The following is a 25,835-nucleotide window of genomic DNA, read 5'->3' as shown; positions in this document are numbered from 1 at the left end:
CATCATTTTATTAAAACATGATCAAAGAAAGGCTGTTCTGAAATGTTTATATTATAAGATAATCAGTATAATCGTTAAAGTATAGATATAGCAGAAGAATATCATGTTGTCAAGTGACTTAATGAAATACGAAACTAAAATTTCCCGCCAAATAGGTGGATTTTAATTTTTACCAACATGGCGGGAGCAGGGGATCACAGCCGATCGTTGAAGGAAGCCCTCGTAGAGAGCTTAAATGCCGTTTTATCACCAATTCATAACGTCAGAATATCAGGGGAGGAACAGGTGAAAGCATTAGAAGTCACAGAAGGTAAATATGATCGTTCTTGTTAAGACATTTTATAGTTGTATTCCTGTGTCGCACGTGTTTCCATGCCTTGTCAGATTGCACGATTGTGAAGTTATCTTTTTTTTCTTATAAAAATTTGATTGTTTATTCCAGAGTTGTCTGTTAAATTATTTACGCAGTATTTTTATGTTATATGGCCATTATTATAGTTTTGTATATATCGAGGCGGAGCATATAATATATAAACCTTAGATACCCGAATAAAATACATGTAGGATATATTTAAATGAAGAGTTGGACATGAAAGATACACTCTTAATTTTTAAAGTATATCCATCCATTTCTAATGAGCTATTTTTGTTGCAGAATTTGGGGTACACCTTGCAGAATTGACAATTGACACACAAGGACCTTTAGCAATAAGACAGTTGTCTTCTGTGTTGCTACGGCAGTATGTGGATGCTCACTGGTGCAAGCATTCTGAAAAGTTCAGAGATCCAGAAACATCAGAACATGTAATTTTGTATTTCGGTTATGTTATCTCCTGTTCATATTCTATATACAATTAAACCCCATTTCAGTCTTCCAAATATATTTGGAAGACTGAAATGGGGTTTAACAGTCATTTTAAAAAAAATTTTTAAAGAAATTTTCTTATTTGTCCAATTGAAACACCAAAGAAAAAAATCCCTGCATGACACAATCGCTATTTTTAGCCACAGGGCACCTGAGGTGTGCATCGACTACCTCCCCCCTCCATTTATTAAAAAAAATAGTAAGAGCTTTTAATTACTCAAAAGTATTATATTTTCCCGTCAATCAAACCCATATTTCGTTTCATGTGTGGCGGTCAGATGAGTTCGATCGCCGGTGGCCAGATAGCTCAGTTGGTAGAGCACCTGACTGGAGATTCAGGGGGCCCGGGTTCAAATCCTGGTCTGGTCCGCTGCATTTTTCTCCTCTCCCATTACATTTGGTGCCGTGCCATGCTTTGGAAGTGACATTTGACCTGCCAGGGAAGAGCCTGGGTTGGTGTCTTCAGGGGCCGAAGACCTTTAAGGAGGGAGGAATGTGGCGGTCAGATGGGTTCGATCGCCGGTGGCCAGATAGCTCAGTTGGTAGAGCACCTGACTGGAGATCAGGGTTGGCCGGGAAATACCAGTGGTGGGAATTACCAGTGGTAAATACCGGTATTTCCCGTCCCGGGAAATACTACAAATTTTCTCTAAACTGGGAAAAATTGGGAAATACTGGGAAATACAAAGTTAAAGTTTTTTAATTTCTATAAATCGTTCAATCTTGAACAAAATTCAAAAATAAAATAAACTTAAAAACAGAAGAGGAGTAATATGGAATATGTCTCAAATTGCAATTTAATATATTTAGAATGTATCACTACTCCAGTCCCATATCCACAAGCATTCTGAAACATTTCCTTGGTTGTATAAAACTGAAGTTTTCCAATTCAAGTTTCTTTTCAGCTTTGTAAAATTATTAAGTTTATTAACTATAAATCCAAGAACAAACAAAAAAAGCTCGTTTTAATCCTTCTATAAACACTGTAGTTATTACAAACAATCATGTTGTTTTAACAAATTGCTCTGGACAGTTTTGTGCTCCTGTTTTGAGAGATAATTACGTTGAGTAGAACTTAAAAGGCTTCTTCTTAGGTTTGATATTTACGCCATACTCTACATTTAAGAATTTTCTTAGATCCTTCTTTACGCAGCTAGGTTAAGGATGTCCGAAGGCTTAATGTGCATTAAATATATACTATTTTATATTGAGAAATGTTTTGATTTCAATTTGTAATCTATGTATTCATACACAGTTAAGTTGTAAAGAAAGTTGAATAAGGTATTACAAAAAACCATTTTTGTGATGTCACATGACTGTGTTGATCACGTGACGGACACTTATAAATTTTCTTAAATGTTGCACAAAAATCGCATCGGCACAAGTGAAAAACAAAATTACTGTGAACGGCTTGTTACATAAATCAACTAAACGTATTCTTGGGTATATATAAAGTGCTGGGGGCAAGTCTGAATTTTATTTCATAAGAAAATATTTCACGAGAAATTCAACTTACCCACATACAAAGAGTCATTTTCCACTCTTCATCGCAATTTATACAAAATAGGATAAATTACATACGATCCCCCAGCAAAATTCAGTTAGAGGACATATTTCTCTAGTAGATTCACACAGAATATCTTCAATTAATCCTTATTATTCACTTGTGCCAGTCTAATATATATAAGATTTATAGAATTTATCTCTGTCTACAGACACGTTTGGGGGGCATTTCACATTCTTTTTTTCAATTGTTTGAATACATACATGTTAGACAAGAAAAAGTAATAACGATATTATACTGCAAATATTCACCATCATTACAGCCTTTAAGCAACAATCCAGACACATGAATTAAACATCAAGGTAACAAAAATCTACATGTGATGTGAAAGGAATGTAAAAGTTATGACACTTTCCCCGTCATATCAGCTCAAGTATACAGTGACTTGACGTCATATGCCATTATGACGTCATATCTAGGTAGTTCAGAGAAGTTACTATGGCTGGCACACTGTGACATTCTTCGGACAGCCTTATCCTAGCCGCGTAATAGTTACATAAAAAACCCAGTTGGGATCTTTGGGTTCAATTCATGGACCTTTATAGACTACATCTGACTCAAGCATGAAACAAATGACACTCATGACTGGTATATGATGAATATGCTGTGTTAAGAATAAGATTGTATATAATGAATTACTTGGAAACAGAATTTTTTAAATCAGGGACAGTGATACCAAGTAGATATCTTAGCCAATAAGGTGTACTACATGTCAATATGAATGAAATATGTAGCTATTTCTTATTTCCCAGTATTTCCCGGGAAATACCAGTAATTCCCGGTAATTACCAGTATTTCCCACTGTCCTGAGAAATATGAGTATTTCCCAGTTTTTTGCCAACCCTGCTGGAGATTCAGGGGGCCCGGGTTCGAATCCCGGTCTCGTCCGCTGCATTTTTCTCCTCTCCCGTTACACATGCAAGCAGATTGTACTTTTTCTCACAGATAGAGATTGGTCATGAAAATACAGTTACGACTGTAATAGACAAGTCGGGTTGAAACTAGTGCCATTCAGTATGAATATGGTATGGAAAGTTACTGAAAAAGATTCTGCAATTAATTTATTAATATTTAGGATAAAAATCTTTATTAGAGTTCAGTGCTTACAATATTCGCATGTCATGATGAACCAGACTTAATTGGCTAGTCTGTCAAAATTTCGTCACGCACGAGAAACAATTTCAGAATTACATAATTAAAATTGGCGATCATAAGAATTAAATTTGCATGTTTGGTCAGGGCTAGCAATTTTATGGTCTGGGCTAGGGGAAGTAGCCCAACTGGTCTAGTACTCGGAAAAGTTAATGTCAAACCCTGGACAGTTTTAGGAATTTTAATTGCAACAACAACCAAAATGTTACATGAGCTCATTTTAATTAAAACAACCTTTAGTAAATATAATGCTATCAGAAACCCAACTTTTATCATTCCATAATTTTGAATCGTAAGAATAACACTAAAATGATAAATTATGTCATTTTGATATACATCTAGCAGAGTTAATTGATTTTGTATTGATTATTATTATTGATTTAGGCAAAAGCTGAAATCAGAAGGATTTTACCCGTGGGTCTAAAAGAGTCTATCAGCAAGGTGCGGTCAAGTGTTGCTTACGCTGTGTCCGCAATAGCACACTGGGACTGGCCAGAGGTATGGCCGGAGTTATTCCAGATCCTGATGCAGGCTTTAACGAGTGGTGATCCTAATGCTGTTCATGGATCTATGAGGGTTTTGTCAGGTAATATAATTGTGTTAACTCAGGGATTCAAATGTTCGGACAACTAATGAACTTGGTAATTTCTGATACATTTTGAAAATAAAAGCAAGATCTTAGGAATAGTGCAGAAAATGATTTAGTCATAAATTTGATGTGATTGAAATTTATGTTATTTTGATTTCGTATAAATCTTGGAGCATGTATTACTTTTTTGTATTTTCAGAGTTTACTCAGGATGTTACAGACACACAGATGGGACAGGTGGCACCAGTTATTCTTCCTGAAATGTACAAAATCTTCATCCAAGCTGATGTAAGAAATATAGCTTCACAAAGTAATGATATATGCAAAAAAAAAAACAAACAAACAAAAAACCAAAAGCAAAAAAATCGATTTTTGACCTTATAATTTTTAAAGTCAGGGCTCTCACACCACTTTTTGGGACTGGGGCCGGGGCCAAAGGAATTGGTAAAATTAGCGACCTTTTGGGTAATTTTTGGAAAATCATAACTAGACATTATACATTAAATTCATGATATATTGAGTTTCTGGTAGTTGTTATCAACTAAATTTCTGTTTTGTTATGCAGAGAAATATGAATTACAAGTTTAGTAACTATATATCTTACTAAATGTTCTTTAATATTTGGGGAAGTGATAGATTGGGAAAATTAACACAGTCAATTTGGAAAAAAGGTGCCTTTTTTGAATTGGGAATGGGGCCTTTGAACGGCCCCAAATATAAAGAATCGAGAGCCCTGTAAAGTTGTAGAGTAAACAGACATGGCTAACGATTTTGGCTGTTTCTAACATCTTGCGAAATTAATATTTTATAATAAAGATTTCTTTAAGAAAATTTTCCAAATTCTTTAAAAAAAATACTTAGATTATGTACCTTTTTTTAATTGATGTCATGAGTGAAAATATTTGCAAAAATATATTTTGGTCTTAGCTGTAAGTTTGTAAATTGGTCTGGTAAAGTGCATAATGCAACAGATCAGATCTTCACAGCAGGGGTCCAGTTAAAATAGTAGACTTGTTTAGACTGTGGTTTTCAAACATTTTATCTCTTTTCTTGAAATGTTTTAAAGGTAGCATTGTTAATATTTTCAGTCTGAATTAAACACCAGTAGTTTAGGGAAGCTTAAGGCTTATATTGTGATAACAACCAGCTGTAATGTATCCATATAACATTTAATTTTCTTTAATTTCAGACCTACGGCATCAGGACCAGATCACGAGCTGTGAGCATCTTCAACGTTTGTGCAGCAATGATTGCAACCATGGCAGAGATTCAGAGGGTAGGAATGTAAAATCAAAGTGTTTTTATGTAAATTTTTTTGGGGAAAGTTGTATCTTAATGAAAAGAATTTTGTGAGGGGTATCTAACAATAATCTACCCATAATGGGTTTGCCAGGAGATAAGGACTCTTGATAGTATATTCTTAAAAAAAAAATATTGCTTTGCTCTATCAGTATAATTATGTTTTGCAGGAAGTATATCTCGGTCACTTTTAGGACAGTATAACTTTTCTTGTTTAGATAGTACATGTATATTAAAAAAAAACGAGCCATATAAAATCAAATTTATTGAACCTCTTCAATCTTCAGGGTATTGCCAAGCAGCTGTTGTTTCCCTCTATCCCCCAGTTCACCAAGGCCTTTATAGAGGCCCTCCAGGTTCCAGATGGTCTTACCTCAGACAGTGGACTTAAAATGGAAATTGTCAAGGTTTTTTTTTTTACATTTTAAAGTTTTATATTTTAATTCATTAATTTCTGACAGTACTTTTGAAAGAATTTAGTGTCAATGAAGTGTGTAACAGAGAAGTACAATATATTTTTGAGGATTAAGTTGAAATCGCCCTCTTCAGTTTAATTTATAATGTAGAGAGCAATGTACATGAATTAAATTAATGTATATATATTGTATTGTTAGGCTATAACAACCCTAGTGAAGAATTTTCCCAAGCTGATGTCCCAGTACATTGGTGATATTTTGCCTCCAGTGTGGATGATATTTACACACAGTGCTGACTTGTATCCTTCTGTGTAATATAAAAAAAAAAACAAAAAAAACTAGATACAGTCAAATCTTCTTGTTATCTCTAACTCGATGAGACCGAGAAAAAACTTTTAGAGAAAAAACTTTCAGATATCAGAGGATTTGATATACATGTATCATAGGTAAAATACTTCAATAATAAGTGGTTAGAACTTCAACATATCTATGACATTGAGATATCAGTGTTCAGAATACCGAAGTTCAACTGTTATAGTTGTTCTCAAATTCAATCAACTTGTGACTTTTTTGTCAAATTCTGTATTGGTGTTTTTATTACTTCTGTTTGCCAAGTTTCCAAGTTGATACATGTAATGATGTACATGTAATTGTCATGGATTTTTTGTTAAAGATAGGGCTCTCACACCACTTTTTGGGACTTGGGCTGGGGACATGAAAGTTGGGAAAATTAGTGACCTTTCTGGGAATTCTAGGATAATCATTTTCCATTAAAATCTTTACATGTTTGGTTATCAACTGAATTTCTGTTCTGAAGAATGGAGTAATTTGAATGTCTATTTATATGTTCTTTAATTTTGGAGGGAAAGTCTTAATTGGGAAAATTAACACATGCAATATAGGAAAAAAGGTACCTTTCTTGAATTAGGAATGGGGCCTTTGAATGGCCCCAATTACAGAGAATCAAGTCTTCTCTAAAATCTGCGTCTGGTGTTTACATGTGTATTTTTGCAGGGTATAGTAATGATATTTTCCTTCAATGTGAATCAGTTATGTCAGGACAGTTGTGAATAGCTTAGAAGAATCGGATGACCCTGTTGATTCTGATGGTGAGTAATGAAGAATTTCATATTTTTATTACAATTATTCTTCATTAATAATTGAAATACATATACATTAATTTATGATACTAGTGCAGATAGATAAATTTATAACATTGATTGCTTTTACAGAGGATTATGTAGGTGAGGTCAGGTGTTATGATATACTGAGTTAAACATTGATTATTTGGACCTGGCATGAAGTTTTGCAGATTTAATTTTTTTTTCAGATTTGATTATTTTCACTTTGATAAAGATGTTTTTTATGAAGTGGGATAAAAACTTGTTCATGTATTTCAAATTTACTCGTCTAGTTAAGAAAGCTTGTAGTCAGATTAACACACACTTAACATGATGAGCTGATAGTTGATACAATGAGAATTACATAGAATTAAGTGACTATATTTTTGAGCAGGTGAAGTCCTTGGTTTTGAGAGTCTGGTATATGGAGTGTTTGAATTTGTCCATGTTCTTATTGACACTCCAAAGTTCCGCAGCACGGTGAAGAGTTCTGTTAATGACATTCTGTATTATGTGATTCTCTACATGCAGATGACAGATGATCAGGTAACAGAATTTGTTTTGTGTAAGATAAGTGTAATACATATTCCTGTAACATTATACAAGTTTTATAAATGCTTGTACATGTACAAATGGTTGAAATGATGTAAATCTGTACTGTGCAATGGTTAAGTCGTTAATAATCATTCCTAGGAATGTATCTTAATTAGGTGAGGCTGTGGACTAACAGCCCAGACCAGTTTGTAGAGGATGAAGATGATGATTCTTTTTCGTATTCAGTCAGGATATCGGCACAGGACATCTTGTTAGTAAGTGGATAGTTCTCAATGTGCTAAATCAAATCCCTTGTACAGCTATGTAAACAAAGAAACATTTTCATGTGTAAAAAAAAAAATGTAGTCTCAATAATTTAAGTGTGAATCTTGTGTGAATTTGTAGTCAATATGCAGTGAGTTTCCAGAGGAGAGTGCACCTGCACTCTGTCAGGCCGTCACTAAACATCTGGCTGCAGTGGAACCTCTCAAGAACGCCAACGATCAGAATTGGTGGGGCATGGCTTTCTAAGATTATTAAGATAAGATAATTAATATAGACTTCGCTTTAATGATAGGTTAATATTACTTGACTTTAATAAAAGTTAAATGGGACATTTGAAAATTTTTATTAATTTGTACAGGTGGAAAGTCCATGAATCCTGTATGTTGGCTATGGGAAGTGTAACAGACTTGGTTACAGAGTCGATACAGTCCGGGAAAGTCCAGTTTGACATCACCGGATTCCTCCAATCTGTAGTCCTTGCTGATATGAACTACTGCAGTTAGTATAAGTTAAATATGGATGATATTTAAAAATATCTTATTTAGTTTAGATAATAGTTTCACTATATTTCATTTACTGCTGTTTGAAAATTATTGCAATACCTTAAAAATTTCCAGGATTAAGTAAAGAAGAGACTTTAAATTTTTTGTAATGAATAAGTGATATTTGTGGTTTTAGTTTCACCATTCCTAGTTGGGAGAAGTTTGTGGACAGCTAGTCGGTATACTGAGGTCACCTCCACATCTCCAGAACTGCTGAACAGGTAAATTCAGGTTAATGCATCAGAAATATTAAAATAAATGCTGAAGTTCAGAACAGATAAATTAAGATTAATCCAAAAGGAGGAGTGATGGAAGTGTTGAGTAATGTTAAGGTACAGTCTTTTCAAAAATATTGTGTATATTAATTGTAATAATAATTAGTAGTCATACTGAAGAGGGAAAATACAATGTAGTTTTAAAACATGTGGGAAATTTTTTGTTTTAGGTGTCAAATTTGTGTTATTGCTGTTTGATCTGTATATTACTGTGTATACTCGCCTATAAGTCGTTTTTTTGGGAGTTAAATTTTGGCCCAAAAGTTTATGTCTGACTTATAGGCGAGTCGTAAAAAGATTAGTATTTTTCTGAACAGTGAAATGTAGTATTTTAGAAATATTTCCCATGATTATCTTTCAACCAAGTCTGGATATGTTATATCATTTATTTATTGTAAGATTATACATAAAGTACGAGTATTTACATATTTTAATAACTATATTTTTTATCTTAAGTGTGCATTGTGTATTTTTCTTAATGATTGAAAATTTAATATCGGCATCATTTCTAAAAATATTAATCGAAACCAGGTTAAAACAATAGAGCATTGATTTAAAATTGTCAACTGCAGGGGTCGAAATTAACGGGAAATACTTGCTAAATGCGAATTAAAAACAGAAATTGCCAGTTAAAAGCAACTTGTGGTCGCCAACTTTTGCGAGTTAAAACAAAACCGAACTTTTTCGGATTTTTTTTCTCGGTTAATTCCAGGGATGTCCAATTAGCATTGCCTCATGCCTGGGGCTACCATTTTTGGGGGTCAGGCTAGTGATTTTATGCACAGAGGTAGCCCCTCGAGCTAGTAGAAATTAAAATTATACCCATGTAATACATGAACAGCACTACAGGTATTTTTATTCACTTTTTGCTATTAAATTCCCAAACAGTGAAAAATATCCAGGTAGCATTCTCTTATATAGTTCGTAAATCTCCATAATCTCATCCATTTTGCAGTACTACTTGACTTACTTACTTCTTAAAACGATCGTTTTTTTCCTAATCCGAATTTCCTCCGTTTCCTTGTTTATGGTAAATACATGTAGATATTTATGATCATTTAATCAACTAGAGGAAAAGTGTTATGTGATTTTCAAAAAAATATATTTAACAGTGTATTTAATGATTTCAGATTTTCGCTTCAATTTAAATGAGATAGTGCAATGACCAGAAAAAAGGATGATAATTTATTTTTAAATTCATTTTTTTTTTTCAATCAAAATAATTGATTTATATACGATTAAATTTTTCTAGAGAGAATTAAACTTTAATTTTAAAAAGAATGACCTTAAGACCCTGACTTTCTCAACGATAAACTACTGTTTAATTAGTCCCCTACCAGTGAAACCGGAGGGGACTATAGGTTTCCTCTGAGTCTGTCCGTCCGTCTGTCTGTCTGTCCCTCTGTCTGTCTGTCAGTCTGTCCCACTTGGTTTTCCGCACTTTTTTCCTAAACTCTTGCAGATATTGAGCTGATTTTTGGTATGTGAGTGTATCTTGATCATGAGTTACAGACCAAGTTTGCATTTCGTTCCGCTTCATTGATTTTTGACAGAATTACAGCCTTTTCAGTTTTTAAGGGTTTTCCGCAATTTTCTTCTAAACGCTTTCAGATATTGAGCTGATTTTTGGTATGTGACTTCACCTTGATTAGTTATAGATCAAATTTGCATTTCGTCCTGCTTCATTGATTTCTGACGGAATTATGGCATTTTCAATTCTTAACGGGAACCAGATTACACTTGCCAGTAGGGGACTAGTATTGCTTATGCAATACTCTCAGAATGCTTGTTTTCTTTCATTGTTGCTACTTTTCCCCCCTATGTTTGAGCTAGTAACTTTTTACTTGGGGCTAGTAATTTTATTGCTGCCACTACTGGCACTAGTCTGTGGGCTAGTGCTTGAATTTTTTAATTGCACATCCCTCTTGTATAAAACGACCTGAATTAACTCACAAGGTGTAAATAAGTTTTCTATGAAATTATTCAAATAATTCCTAGTTAATTGAGTACTATGTGAAGAAAAAAAAATGCTAGTGAAAGTTCAGTATTGCTAAAATTTGCTAGTGGTCAAAAAAGTTAATTTCGATCCCTAAACTAATTCTGGCAAAAAAGTTGTATCGACTTATAAGCAGGTCAATGGTAAATCACTTCAAAATAATCTCAAAAAATACAACCGACTTGTAGGTGAATATATACGGTACAATTTGCATGTGTCAATTTTTAATTACAATTAATTTATAACACAATACAACCAAGCAAAAAAAAATTTTTTTATTTTGATTTTAAAATGATAATATATTGCATTCAGTGATACATACTGTAAATCACTTTTTATTCGTGAGAACTTTATTTTCGCGTAATGACACGAGGCTGTCTCCTTGCAAAAATTTCCTTCTTGGGTAAATTTTTATTAGCAAAGATTACATGTATATAGGACAGTAGTCAGAATTCATGAAAATTTTGTCTCGCATAGAAATGCCAAATACCCATCTCTCAAAAATAAGGTGTCGGGAATATTTGGTGATCTACAGTATTTATCTTATTCTAGGTTCCTTCAGTCTACAGTGGGTGGTCTACATGCCACACAACCTCCCACCATCAGAATTTCAGCCATTAGAGCTGTGTACAGTTACTGCCAACACCTCAAGTCTGCTAACACAACCCAATACCTCATTCCATTCCTACCCAACACTCTGGATGGCCTCCTCTCAATAGCCACACAGTTCTCATCAGATGTTTTATCCCTGTGTCTAGAAACAATGTCTATTCTTTTATCAGTAAGTAAACTCACTTGGAAGGCAAGATGATTAGCACAGCATAGTTAGTTTTTTTTATGTTGTTTGTGATATCATTGTAAATATTGACATGTGCTGTGTTCCCCAAAACAATGTTTATTAATCTTGACCAGTTGAAAAAGATCCTAAATTTACAAATTTTAAATTATTGATTCGTATTTACTTGTATATATATATACAGAAAGTGGGAACCTAGAAAATTCTAGTTTTGAAATTGTACAATTTTTCATTTTAATTTTTTTCCCCAGGTTGACAAGGCATTTACAGCCACTGTGGAAAGCAAAGTTACTCCACTGACCATTGCAGTCTTTCTGAAATTTTCATCAGGTAGGTTACCCTACAACAACTGCCATCTACAAGGTATAATCAGTCTTATCGGGCCCATCAAAATGGTAAATCAGATGCATCTTCATGTAAGAAATCATTATTTTTGCTCTCCCACTTTTGAACTTTTTAAAGAAAGTCATGTTAGATGTTTGTGAAGCAGGGTTTTCATACTTGGAGTATAATATCCTTTGAGCTATGCATTTTAGAATCAGTTAGTGTAATGATTATTCATGAGAAATAAACTTTTCCATGCTTCTGCATTGAAAACTTTTCCAACTGCTTGGGTTTTTAAAATAATAAACATGTACATATGAAAACTATTATATTAGAATTGTCAGGATAACTTGAGTCATCAATGAAATATGTTAATAAATTTTCAGACCCAGTGGTTGTGAACATTGTACAGGATATCTTTAAGGAGTTGGCAAGTAACGAGAGCACTGTTGGTCCCCTAGAACATCGACTCCTCCCCACTCTCGTCAGTATTCTTCAGGCTCCGGATAAAGTTCCCGTCAGTCTGCCACCAGTAAGTCAGTTAGATAGAAAAAGATTAGGAATGAAGTTTAGATCAGATCTGCTGATTGTTTGAACTTTTGATTGTTGCTAAGAAACAAGATGTCACCCTTAACTTTGTGGTTCCTGGAAATGAAAGGAAACTCTTGTTTCTTGTAAGTAATGGACAACATATCGCTGCTTGACAGTTCAGTGTGGCATAATTGTAAGCATGTCTCTGCGTACTGAAAGTTAAAATTGTGAATAAATTTGCACTCAAATGCATTGTATAAGTGATATCTCATTTATTCACTTGAAAAAAAAAACAACCATAGTAATGCTGAGAATATTAAGATATCTATATACCTCTGTATCAGTTTGTTGCTTGCTAGATATATTAATTGTTTGATGTTCTAATGAACTGGAGCTTTTCAACCAATTACTGGTGATCTTTTGATGAAATAAATTTCAGACTTCTTGTTTTCATATATAAGCTAAACTTTATTCACAAAATGCTTGATTTAAGACGGGGACTATTATGTTCCTCCTTGTGAGAAAATATTGACCAGTAGCTTGTTTAATTTTAAAAGTGAAGATTGACAAGCATTTGCATCAATTCTTATTTATTTAAAATTATCAGGTTCATGAAGGAAATTTAATACTTTGGAGTTATTTCTTGTTTTGTACTGTATTTAAGGGTTTTTGCATCTCTTTGTAACTTTGTATTGTTGGTACTCTATATGTATGTATTGTAAAGAATGCAAACCAATGAGGCAGGCCAGGCCTGGGATTTATCAGTACCTTCTCAGGGGCCGAAATTCAGCCCCATTCCCAATTGAAAAAAAAATTCAATTTTTCCCAATTTGGCAGTATTTTTTCCCAATTGGTGAACAATGCTTTTATATTTAATTAACTTGGGAAAACACTAAGTAAAATTGTCAGATTGTTTGTAATTTCCCTCTGTTTAACTCATTTAGCAAACTACAGTCATAACATGTTTTTAAAAACATTGTAAAACATTGCTGACTTTTAATCCGAATTTCCTCTGTTTTTCTGAAAATGGTGATATTGTGTGATAATATAGATTTATTAAGTTATTTCCACCTAATCAATTGATCTACAAGTGAATGGTAAGAACTGTAGGCATTATTTCAGATAGAAAAATATATTTTCATTGCATTTTTAAATATTAAAATGGAGCTTAGTATTATTTTTTGCAGGAGGTTTAATTAATCTCCAGAAACAGATTTATGCACACATAAACTACCCTAAGTTGCATAAATACTTTATTCTCATTGAAGTCATATTTAGTGGTATAAGTCTATTATTCTGATAATTGATCTTGTATGACCAATTGATGATGAAGTTGAATCATGATTTAATTGTCTGTTTTATAAGTTGCCCAAATTAGAGTTCATGCAGAAATGTTAAATGAAATACATCTGAATACATGATGTAAGCAAGATTTTTTTTTATTTTTCCCAATTTCATCAAATAGCCAATAATTTTTTCCCAATTCCCCAAAAATGGCGTTTCCCAAAATAGGCTGATAAATCCCTGCAGGCCTGGGAAGGGGCTGCGTATGGTGTGCCCAATGCAATAATGATGTGCTGGATAAGGGCGAAAAAACGATTGCACGTGTAAACGGCGACATTTCGATTATATGCTCTAAATGTTTACAGATTGAGTAAACGTTTACACGAAGGTCATTATCAATGTCTATCAAAAATAAAGTTTAATACAAACAAGTTGTTTTATTTCATATTTACCAAAGAAACACTGTCTTTGACCATTTGATAAGCAATTGTTTTCTGTTTTAATCAATACCGGAAAAATATTAAACAAAAATATTTAAAACACGATGGGGTCTATAACATATTTAATTCCGAGTTGCGAATACTAGCGATATTTTATGACTTTTGAAATATAAAACTTGATAAATTTTGATTAAATAAATATAATACATTTTCACCAGTCTTTGAAAAGTTTTTCAATACAGTCAGCAGGTCTTGTTATACGTAATTCGGGATTAAAAGATCCATCTTTGTAGTTTAATTTTACAAAGCTTTTTCTACATCCAGTATGTAGCCAAACAAACCAATGCAATATTGGATGACATTGTAGAAAGTGAATGAGTTTAATGCGCCTCAAATTCTTTCATCATAAGGACCAACAAATAAATAGTAATAACAACTCATATTTACATTAAATTTAAAGAATTGTTTATTAAATTAGAGTTTCATGAGTAAGTAGCCATTAAAATTCAACACAAAATATTCTCCCGTTTAAACGGTACCGTTTCGTTTACTGCTGTCCGTTTAAATGTATACAAGATTCAGTAAACGTTTCACCCTTAGTGCTGGACCATGTGCAAACTGCATATATTCTGTAAAATTGGGCATACATGATTTCCTAATTTGTAACTTCATCGCAGTTGTTGCTATCAGTATTCTTCATTGAATGGCTGATCAGAGCATCACAGTTTAAACTTGTAGACATGGAAAATGTTACCTTTCAATGAAATACCATATCAACGGAGACTACCTATCTTGGCCTGTCCTTTGATCTCTAAATCAGCATTTTTTACAACTTTTTAGGTCACCTGAGTCACTCAGGTGACCTATTGCTATCCGTTTTTGTCCGTCGGCGTGCGTCGTGCGATGTGCGTTAACATTTGAACATTTTTAGCTTCTTCTCTGAAACCGCTCAACCAATTTCAACTAAATTTGGCATATAGCATCTATGGGTGAAGGGGAACAAAAATTGTGAATTTCATGGTCCCTGCCCCCCTGGGGCCTGAGGGGTGGGGCTAAAACCACCAAAATTAATGCAATCTTTAAAAATCTTCTTCTTTACTCCTGGACATCAAGCAGTCAAACTGTTGGCATCATTGTAATAAGCATTGAGTCCTCTACCAAAATTGTGAAATTCATGGCCCCAGGGTCAGGGGTTCTGGTGCTAGGGCAGGGCTATATAGATCACATAGTGAAAGTGCATTATTTCTTTGAAAATCTTCTTCTCTGCTCCTGGGTATTAAATAAACTAACTAAGTATATAGTTATGATGAGTAAGAGTGACTCTTCCAAAATTGTGAAATTCATGGCCCCAGGGCCAGGGGTTCTGGTGTTAGGGCGGGGCTCTATTGATTATATAGTGAAAATGCATTAGTTCTTTGGAAATCTTCTTCTCTGCTCCTGGGTATTAAATAAACTAACTAAGTATATAGTAATGATGAGTAAGAGTACCTCTTCCAAAATTGTGAAATTCATGGCCCCAGGGGCAGGGGTTCTGGTGTTAGGGCGGGGCTCTATTGATTATATAGTGAAAATGCATTAATTCATTGAAAATCTTCTTCTCTGCTCCTGGATATTAAATAAACTAACTAAGTACATAGTTAGGATGAGCAAGAGTGCCTCTTCCAAAATTGTGAATTTCATGGCCCCTGGGTCAGGGGTTCTGGTGTTAGGGCGGGACTCTATTGATTATATAGTGAAAATGCATTAATTCTTTGAAAATCTTCTTCTCTGCTCCTGGGTATTAAATTCAGTAACTAATTACATAGTTATGATGAGCAAGAATGCCTCTTTCAAAATTGTGAATTTCATGGCCCCTGGGTCAGGGGTTCTGGTGTTAGGGTGGGGCTCTATTGATTATATAGTGAAAATGCATTAATTCTTTGAAAATCTTCTTCTCTACTCCTGGGTATTATTGAAACACATTAAATACATAGTTATGATAATCAAGGATGCCTCTTTCAAAATTGTGAAATTCGTGGCCCCTGGATCAGGGGTTCTGGTGTTAGGGCGGGGCTCTATTGATTATAAAGTGAAAATGTTTTAATTCTTTAAAAATCTTTTTCTCTGCACCTGGGTATTATTTAAACAAACTAAGTACATTGTTATGATAAGCAAGGATGCCTCTTCCAAAATTGTGAAATTCATGGCCCCGGGGACAGGAGTTTTGGTGCTAGGGCGGGGCTATATAGATCCTATAGTTAAGGTGAATTATTTCTTTGAAAATCTTCTTCTCTGCCCCTGGGTATTGCTTAAACAGACTAAAGTACATTGTTATGATACACAAGGATGCCTCTTCCAAAATTGTGAATTTTATGACCCCAGGTTTAAGGGTTCTGGTGAGGGGGGGGGGGGGGGGGGGGGCTTCTATTGATTATAAAGTGAAAAAGGAAAATTTCTTTGAAAATATTCTTTTCTTTTTCTGGTTAAAAAAGCAAAGAAGCTAAGTGTATAGTTATGATGAGCAAGTGTGCTTCTTCCAGAGTAGTGAATTTCATGACCCCTGAGTCAGATGTGCTGGTGTGAGGGTGGAGCTCTTGATAATTTAGTGAAAATGCATTAATTCTATTAAATAATCCTGTCTGCTCCTCAGTGTTAAGCAGATAAACAAAGTGATGATGAGCAAACATATGGTCCCAGGGTCAGAAGCTCTGGTGTTTTGGGGGTTGGGGGGGGGGGCTCTATTGATAATATAGTGAATCTGTAGTAAAAATGCATTATTTATTTAAAAATCTTCTCCGCACCTGGGCATATCTGAGGCAAACAGAGTAAAAGTTTTTATAAGGAAGGGAATTTTTACCAGATTTTTGAACATCTGGACCATTTGGTCAAGTGTTCTGGTCCTGGCCAGGGCTCTATTAGTTTGTATTCTACTGAGAGGAGTTATTCCCCTTTGCCATTTACTTTTGATAATTTATCACTGTAAATAATGTACTTGAAAGGTAAATAGAACAAGAGAATTATGCAAAAACTTTTATTGTATAATACAAAAAGTACTTTCATAGTTTTAATGATCAGATAGACTTGTAAGTAGTAGATAAATAAAAACGAGACAAAAATAACTTGTCTTATTAAATATTCATCAAAGACCAAGAGATGCCAATGTAAGAGATTTCAACAAAGGATTAAAATAGTACAGAAGCATTGATAATTTGTTAATATACTGTATAGTGATAGTGATAAATGGGGAACAGATTAGAGCCTAATTTATGAACTGTTAATGAATATTAAGACCAATTACTTTGTTGATCATGATCACCCTATTTTTCTTGCTTTTGGGCAACAAAGCTTCACCTTTCAGTTCATTTTATACTCTATGCATCCTTGAAATTGTTGTATCATACTCAGGTGACCGTTAAGGCCCTTGGGCCTCTTGTTGGTGTTTTTCGGTTTAAATATAATTTTTCAAAATACATGCTGTGTTAGAAACTGAAAAATCATTTCCACAAGTCAGTGTCAGATGCGTGTACAATGATTTGTCAATTCCTATCAATTCTTTTTTTTCTTATATTTTCCTAAATTTTGTTGTCAGAGATGTATGCATTATCATAGCATCATACTGTGATATATTTTTTAAAAAAAGTTTTTTCTCTTGGCCTCTAAATTAAAAAAAAAAGTCAATTCGGGGGCATTGGCCTCCACCTGTTATTAGACCTTCCCGGGCAAGTCTTGTTGTTTGTATAGTTTATAAGTGTCCTTTTCTATCTTGAATAGGCTACATGAAATGCTGAGAAATGTTTTTGGTGCCATCTTTTAAGATGTACACATATATGCTGTATGATTAAAGGAGGGTAGTGTTATGTTTTCAAATTATAATAACATGTTTGAAATTTCAGGTATCGTTAGAAATGATGGAGACCATGGTCAGAGCACACAAAGGTCCACTTTCAGAAGCCATGATTAAGACGGGCTTCCCTGCCGTAGTTCACTGCACGCTACACACGGATGATAACGCTGCCATGCAGAATGGAGGAGAGTGTCTGAGAGCATTTCTCTCTGTAGCGTTAGAGCAGGTCATGGCTTGGCATGATGAACAAGGTAGACAACTAGTGCAAAATACAAGCTATTTGTTTAAATGCAAGTAGAACTTTGGAATGTCAGACCTTGGTATCTCAAATAAAAATATATTGAAGCAAGTTGGGAATCCCAACTACTTTTATTTTTATGTTTAGTAACTTTGATATCTCAAATCTTTGGATATCTCCAAAGTTTTTTTTCTCCCATCAAGTTTGAAATTAAGAGGTTTGACTGGAATTAGTACAGTACCACAGGTGTAAAAATATTTTGCCCATTTATGTAAGTTTACTGGATTAAATGTTTTTATCTTCAGTCTTAGCACTTGCTGCAGGAGATGTCTACAACCCTTCTTTTGTATTATGGACAAGTTAGTACATGGTAGCAATAAAATTTATTTCAGGTAACAATGGCCTATACTACATCATGCAGGTGATATCAAAACTGCTAGATCCCAAAACCTCTGAACACACTGCTTCCTTTGTGGGTAGGCTGGTCTCTATTGTGATAACAAAAGTCGGGAACCAGCTAGGAGAAAACCTTGACCTCATGTTAAGACTTGTTCTAAGCAAGATGCAGCAAGCAGAAACATTGAGTGTGATGGAGGTAAGCCTATTTAAATTAGCCAAATAAATGTACATTGTAGACTTGGAATGTTTGTTATTTTATGGCTGTTATATACACACCTGTATGTTGAGTTTCGTGATCGTGTTTACCCAGTTGATAATCAGTAATAAATTGGCTTTAGATTTAACAATGAATACAGGTGACTCTAGATGGCTCGATCTCCGATCTGTCAAAGTTCTTGATCTCTTGAAATAAAGCCCCAGTCCCATTTTTTTGTCCTTTATATAACTAAGCAAATTTACTCCTAATTTCAAATTTCTGATCTCGAGATAATTTCTCTCCTTCAAACCAATACCTAGGGGTGCAACGATGCACTAACCTCACGATACGATACGTATCACGGTATTCAGTTCACGATACGATACGTATCGCGATACATGACAAGATTAAAAAGTCTTTCAAGTTTGTCACCATATTTTTTCTTTAACTTGACAGGGTTATATAAAATGCTCATATTTTTTTGATAATAAGTAAAATTTTGTTAACTTGAATTGGATTATTGGGTACATCTTTGAGTTTTGACAATATTCTAAACCAATGATGAACATTTACAGGGAACTACGGGGACCTTTCCTAATAATCTTTTTAAATTGGAATGAAAAAGGAAGACATTCATTCTTTTATTCCTTTTATTTACGTAGAAAACCAGTTGTCATATTTCTCGTGTTAACACGTTTTAGTCAACAAGATAGTGAATTCTCATCGAAATACACACGTGATGAAATATCGTGTATTACCAAAGAATACGTTTAGATCTAAAGGGTTTATCATTTGTCTTAACATCTATAACATATAATCACATTAAGTCCTTCTCAGTGTTAAATCTGAGGTCTATAAGATGCTGGAGATGAGCCATTTTGAAATTGTAAAAAAGGAAACAAAACGGACGATTCGGATAATTCTGCACCGATTGAACCGAACCGCGATATCAGTTTAGCGTATCGTGAATTGAACCGTGGAAAAATATACTGCGATATACCGTCAAACGGTTTATCGTTGCACCCTTACCAATACCTGGGTTCTGTTACACAGATTTCATTGTTTTGTTTTTTTTATACTTCAATCTGGATGTTGATTGTGCATGTATGCCAATCAGTATGCCAATCATGCCCAGATAACGGTGAATGCATGGAGCTAGAGTGGATATATATGTCAGTTGGGTGTTTACATAGGTGACACAACACCTATGTCAGGGTTCGAAATTAGCTCATGTCCGTAAGTCTGAGACTAGTAAAAATTGTGTTGGACTAGTCAAGTTCATGTAGCACTAGTCCATATGGACTAGTGAAAAATCTGACTATAAATTTAATCTTAGTTTTTTTCTCAATGTTTTCTTTCAAATGAATGCCTGTTTAAGAAAAAGAGTCATTAAAACAATGTAAACAATAACAAGCTTTAGAGCTGAAGTTGCTAGCATTACCAGGGACGATTTTGCCAAAAAATTAAAACAACAGATTTTCACGAGAAAGTGGCCGTCAGGAAGAGGTTAATTGCCATGCATTATTATTGGCATTTACAAAATCGTCTATGTAAATTATTTAAATAATAAATGTATTGAAAATTTCCTGAAAAAATTTTCCTAAAATTTCCTTGTTTTAAAGCTGTTTTTACGGACTGCAAATTCCCAAAATCGTAACATATTTAATTATACTGATATATCGTATCTTCAAGCAATAAAAATTTATAATAAGTTATTGTTGCAACACATCAGGTAAATGATCACAGATGATTCGTAAGGATACAAATGCAATAAACATTATTAGAAAATTTTCTAATCACACACAGATCACAGTTATCAAGATAATTGTCAATCTGTAATATTACAGACAATTAGGTCAGGGGTGAGACTAATACCAGCAATGCCCCCCCCCCCCCCCCCCCCCCCCAAAATGTCAACCAACCTTTTTCTCCATTTTTTTTCTTTCTTACTCAGTGATACAATCAATTCATAAAACATTTATTCATTGTTTTAATTGTTTATTGACACTTTTTGATACTCCGTTTGTTGACATTTCTGAGGAATTTTTTTAAAAAGTATATCACTGCTAAGTTTAAGTAATTTTTTTTATAATGATGTAATTAAAAAAATATATGTTTGATACCTTGCATTTTTTTTCTGTATCTACAGATGAATTAGAATTTAATTTTGTATTTAAAAAAAAAAAAATTTATCTCATAAAAGTAGATCGGGGGAGCCTCCGAGGGGGGTTAAAGTTACAAAGAAGGTTTATCACGGGTATGTTATCATTTTCGTAAGACAAAAGGGGGACTAGTCAAATGCTTTACGGACTAGTGAAAAGTGGAAGTCACTAGTCCGACGGACTAGTGCTTACAAAAGTTAATTTCGAACCCTGTATGTGTCATCCAAGGGTTGTTAATTTAATAATTGGGTGATTGGTCAATTTAAAACAAAGATAGTCGTTCATGACTGATTTTGACTTGATAGCCAGTGAGATGATGATTTTGAGAATTAAGTTTAGAGGCATGTCAAAAATTTCTCATAAATTTTGAACCTTTATCCTATTTCTACACAATCGTAGTAAGGAAACCATCACACAAAATTCAATCTCAGTACTTGAACAGCGTACCAAGCAATCTGATGATCAAAGTACCAAGTGAACACGAGTAGATCTGGCATGCAAATTCCATCATAGCCTAGTAATGATGATTGAAAGATTTTTCTTTCTGTTTTATCAAGTTATGATCTTTAATGTTTAAATCAAGTGAATAACAAGTGAAATTTGAATGAAAATGTGCCAGAATGTTTTCAAATATTATTTCCTGTAAATATTATAATAGAACGATTATGATTGAACCTGAAAATTCCAGTCTTCTTTTGCCTTTTGATTTGTCGAACCCCTCCAACTCTTGGAACTTTTTTAAAGGTTTTTTGAATTTAGAGAGATGGAGAGTCACCTGCATGTCATTGCTTTAACATATGTTGTAGAGTTTAGTGATGGTGTTTGCCCAGATAATGATCAGTAATATGTCAGCTTAATTTGACAATGAATATCTTTATGTATGTTGTAGAGTTTAGTGATGGTGTTTGCCCAGCTAATGATCAGTAATATGTCGGCTGTTTTGGATTTCCTGACTAATGTCCCAGGTCCCACTGGGAAACCTGCCCTCGAGTTTGTCCTCACAGAGTGGTGTTCTAGGCAGCATCTCTTCTACGGCAATTATGAAAGAAAAGTCTGGTAAATGAAGAAAAAAAAACATGAAAAGTTGGAATATTTTTTAAATGAAATTATGTTTTTAATAGAGTCAAATATTATTTTGCTATTGTTGAGAAAAATATTTGGAATAAAGAAGGTTTAAATGTATTTTAAAGACCTATTGAGGAAACATAAACATATTAAAATTTATTTTCCTCACATTTCAGTACTGTAGCTCTATGCAAGCTTTTGTTATATGCAATACAGACCAATGACACCAGGCTACAGGAAATCATGATACAGGGGGAGGAAATAGAACAGCCAACAAAAGGAATTAGAACCAGGTCAAAAACAGCCAATGGTAGGTGAAAACACTTTGGGAAAAAACAAATGTGCAGCAAAAGAAGACAGAAAATTATGTTTTTAAAAAGTAATAAAGAGGCCACATGTCATTTCCTTGAGCATTAAAGATAATTTCTTTTTCAGAACCTGTGCAGTGGACCACGATTCCGGTCCTGGTGAAAATCTATAAGCTGCTGATCAATGAACTGTCCAATCAGATCGAGGCTAACATGTGTAAGACTGGTAAAGATGAGGACGATGAAGATGAAGATGACTGGGAAGAGGAGGATGGAGATGATGAAGAGGTCCAACTAAGGGGTCAAACTCTGTCTGACCTCATTGACAGCATGGCAGCTGAGTTCAATGGTTAGAGAGTAGATGTTTCATTACTCAAAATAATTTTTGCTGTAATGCTTTACATGGCGATTTTTTTAGGTTTCATCATTTTGACATTTACAGTACAATCGTATTTCTTACTAAGTTAAGAATGTCTTGCATGAACAAGTAATAGTTGGTTATGCTAAGAATACATTTGAATACATTTTGTTGTTGATTGTCATTTCAGGTTATGATGTTGATGAGGAGGAAGAAGAGGATCCTGATTTCTCAAAAGACCCAACTTATCAGATAGATTTACAGGTAGGTGTGTCAGAGTTATCAGATAGATTTACAGGTAGGTGTATCAGAGTTATCTGATAGATTTACAGGTAGGTGTGTCAGACCTATCAGATGGATTTACAGGTAGGCATGTCTGAGTGATCAGATAGATTTACAAGTAGGTGTGTCTGGTTTATATAATACATTTACAGGTTGGTGTGTCAGAGTTATCAGATAGATTCATCTGGGAAATTCTTACATGCAACTTTTTAGTGTTCTTTTTGATTTGATTTCTGTTATTCTTCAAAGATAATGTAAATAATTCTGTAAATGTTAAACTAAGAAGAAACAAGATGTGTTTGTGAAACAGTAATGCCAGTAATGGCAACTTATAGCAAAGGTTAAACCTTCTCAAATGCAGATCAAATTTGTTGGTACCCAAAGTATAAAGGTCTTGTCTCGAGGAATATACCTGTGAAATATGAAAGCCCTAGCAGCAACCATTGAATAAATATGGAAAATGTTAAAGATTTTCAAAAATAAGTCAAACATCAAGGTCAAATGATCAAAATTAATGGTACACAAACAAAAGCGTTCTCAAAAGAAATACATGTGTGAAATATGAAAGCCCTAGCATTAACTCTTCAAAAGCTATGATCAAGGTTAAAGTGTTTAAAAAGTAGGTCAAAGGGTCAAAGTTGTTGGTATGCAAAGGAAGGTCTTGGCACAAGGATCACGTGTGAAGTATGAAAGCCCTAGCACTAACCCTTCAAAAGCTAAGGCCAAGGTTAAATTTTTCAAAAGTAGGTCAAACTCATAGGAGAGCATCTGCTCTAGAGTCGCGGAATAAGGAGTTGATTCTTACCTCACGGGTTTCAATCCCACTGTGGGACGTGGAGACCTGTCCTTCAGATGAAATCGTATAAACTGAGGTCACATGTCGCAGTAGGTGCTGACACTAAAAAGATCCCTCACTGCTCAATGACCCTAAGTGCGGCCCATAGGTCAAAAATTGCAGCTCTCCACCGGCAAATGGTGTTTCCTCCATATGAGTGAAAATTCTCGAGAGGGACATTAAACAACAAATAAACTCCTAGGTCAAAGACAAAGGGTCAGAGTTGTTGGTATCCAAAGGAAGGTCTTGTCACAAGGATTACATATATGAAGTATGAAAGCCGTAGCACCAACTGTTCAAAAGTTATGGCCAAGGTTAAAGTTTTTCTAAAGTAGGTCAGACTCCTAGGTCAAAGGGTCAAAGTTGTTGGTATGCAAAGGAAGGTCTTGTCACAAGGATTACATATTTGAAGTATGAAAGCCCTAGCACCGATTGTTCAAAAGTTATGGCCAAGGTTAAAGTTTTTCAAAAGTAGGTCAAACTCCTAGGTCAAGGTCAAAGGGTCAAAATTGTTGATATCCAAAGGAAGGTCTTGTAACAAGAAATAGGCATGTTAAATATGAAAGCCCTAGCACCAATTGTTCAAAAGCTATAGCCAAGGTTAAAGTTGGGTAAAATTTTGCAAAACTGGCTCATACTCCAAGGTCAAGGTCAAATATGATGAAATCCAAAGGAAGGTCTTGTCACAAGGAATACACAATTGAAATATGAAAGCCATAGCTCCAACCAATCAGAAGTTATGGGCAATTTTAAAGGTTTTGTGGACAAACCGACACGCAAACGGTTGGACAGGGCAAAAACTTTATACCACCGAATCTTCAGTCTTTGGACTTCCTGGTATTTGTATGTGAGTACATTCCCCCAAAAATCATTAATAGACACTCCCTCCCTAAATGAATAAATAAAAAAGGTACATTTATTAGTATTTATTTTCAGTAAATAACTTCATTTTTTATATTTTCTGGTATTTAGTCCTGGTATTTGTGAGTACATTCCCCAAAAAAGCATTAATAGACACCCCCTCCCTAAATGAATGAATAAATAAGGTACAATTATTAGTATTTATTTTCAGTAAATAACTTCATTTTTATATTTTCTGTCGGCTAGAATTGGGGTTTTGAATATGTTTTCTCCTTTTTTTCAGGCGTATCTAACAGAATTTCTTCAGTCACTTTCCCAGCAGTCGTGTTACAGTACATTTAATGCACATCACAACGAATCTGAAAAACACGTTCTACGAACAATTAACATAAATGTATGACACAGATCTGCTCCTCCTTGTTAACCTTTTTAAATTTTAATCTTTTTAATTTATCAATACCAATTATGCATTAAATATTTGAATTTTTTATTGACACATAAAATTTAAACTATTGCTTGTGTGAGTGAAAGTGTGGCTGTTTCATTTAGGCTTTTAAGAAATTTAGGGTTTTTTGAGAGAAGTTGTGGTGTGAATTGTTTTAAGTTTATAATGAATATTGTACTGTACCAGTTATTTTAAACTTTACCAATTATTTAAAATGAATATGAAGACTAATTCACATTTTAAAGGAAAAAGGTTAGTGAAATTAAGAGTTCAGTCAAATGTCTGTTTGTTTGTTGGTTTTTTTTTTTAAAAAGGAGGAATTAAAAAAAACTTGCTTGAACTAAGAATGACTTGCCATTATGTTAACATTGTCAATTATGGCATGTTATTTTTAAACAAATAACAATACTTTTTTGACATGGATGTCAATAAGTTAAGTGATGTGCAATACTCTTTTATAAATAAATCTGTTTTACTTGTTTAAGTTTGCTTTCTTGTTTTCTTTGACATAAAAAAATTTCACTGAAAATGTAGTATGCATGTACAAAAAAGTTGTATCCCTTTGCACAGTTCTGACATTCGCTGGGTAAACTCTTTGGAGCAGATTCATTTCCCAAGTAACTTTTAAGTTCTACTCAGACTAAATCTGCATGGATAATGTATCTTAAATCCATTCATACTTGGGATGCTGACTCTTACTTACATTTTTAACCTCTATTGATCAAAGATGGGGTAAGGTGTCCACTTGTCATTTTTAGCCGGGCTCATTGCTCGAAGAGCAATGGCCGGCTTATGTTACGGTGTTCAACCGGAAATGCTGCTTCCTCACCGCCAAATCAAATACGAGTAA

At 34.1% G+C, this 25,835-nt stretch overlaps 1 protein-coding gene across 1 annotated transcript; it reads left to right on the top strand.

Moving 5' to 3' along the window:
* Nucleotides 1-145: 145 nt before the first annotated feature.
* Nucleotides 146-25,469, top strand: LOC133187498 (importin-9-like). The gene is made up of 23 exons (XM_061322896.1): nucleotides 146-310; nucleotides 656-804; nucleotides 3,966-4,167; nucleotides 4,370-4,458; nucleotides 5,360-5,446; nucleotides 5,757-5,876; nucleotides 6,084-6,184; nucleotides 6,936-6,994; nucleotides 7,401-7,552; nucleotides 7,717-7,815; nucleotides 7,946-8,052; nucleotides 8,184-8,323; nucleotides 8,504-8,588; nucleotides 11,191-11,419; nucleotides 11,686-11,764; nucleotides 12,145-12,290; nucleotides 17,886-18,087; nucleotides 18,467-18,669; nucleotides 21,721-21,887; nucleotides 22,073-22,206; nucleotides 22,332-22,553; nucleotides 22,753-22,826; nucleotides 24,824-25,469. Exons 1-23 carry the CDS (start codon nucleotides 178-180, stop codon nucleotides 24,938-24,940), a joined length of 3,096 nt encoding a protein of 1,031 aa, XP_061178880.1. The 5' UTR covers nucleotides 146-177; the 3' UTR covers nucleotides 24,941-25,469.
* The last annotated feature ends 366 nt before the right edge of the window (nucleotides 25,470-25,835 follow it).

The sequence above is a fragment of the Saccostrea echinata genome, unplaced genomic scaffold (genome assembly GCF_033153115.1).
Source record: "Saccostrea echinata isolate AGI-Se365-2 ecotype Australia unplaced genomic scaffold, CSIRO_AGI_Sech_v1 ptg000015l, whole genome shotgun sequence".
Classification (NCBI taxonomy): domain Eukaryota; kingdom Metazoa; phylum Mollusca; class Bivalvia; order Ostreida; family Ostreidae; genus Saccostrea; species Saccostrea echinata.
Note: the sequence above shows the minus strand (reverse complement) of the source record. Positions and strands in the feature narration are given on the sequence as shown.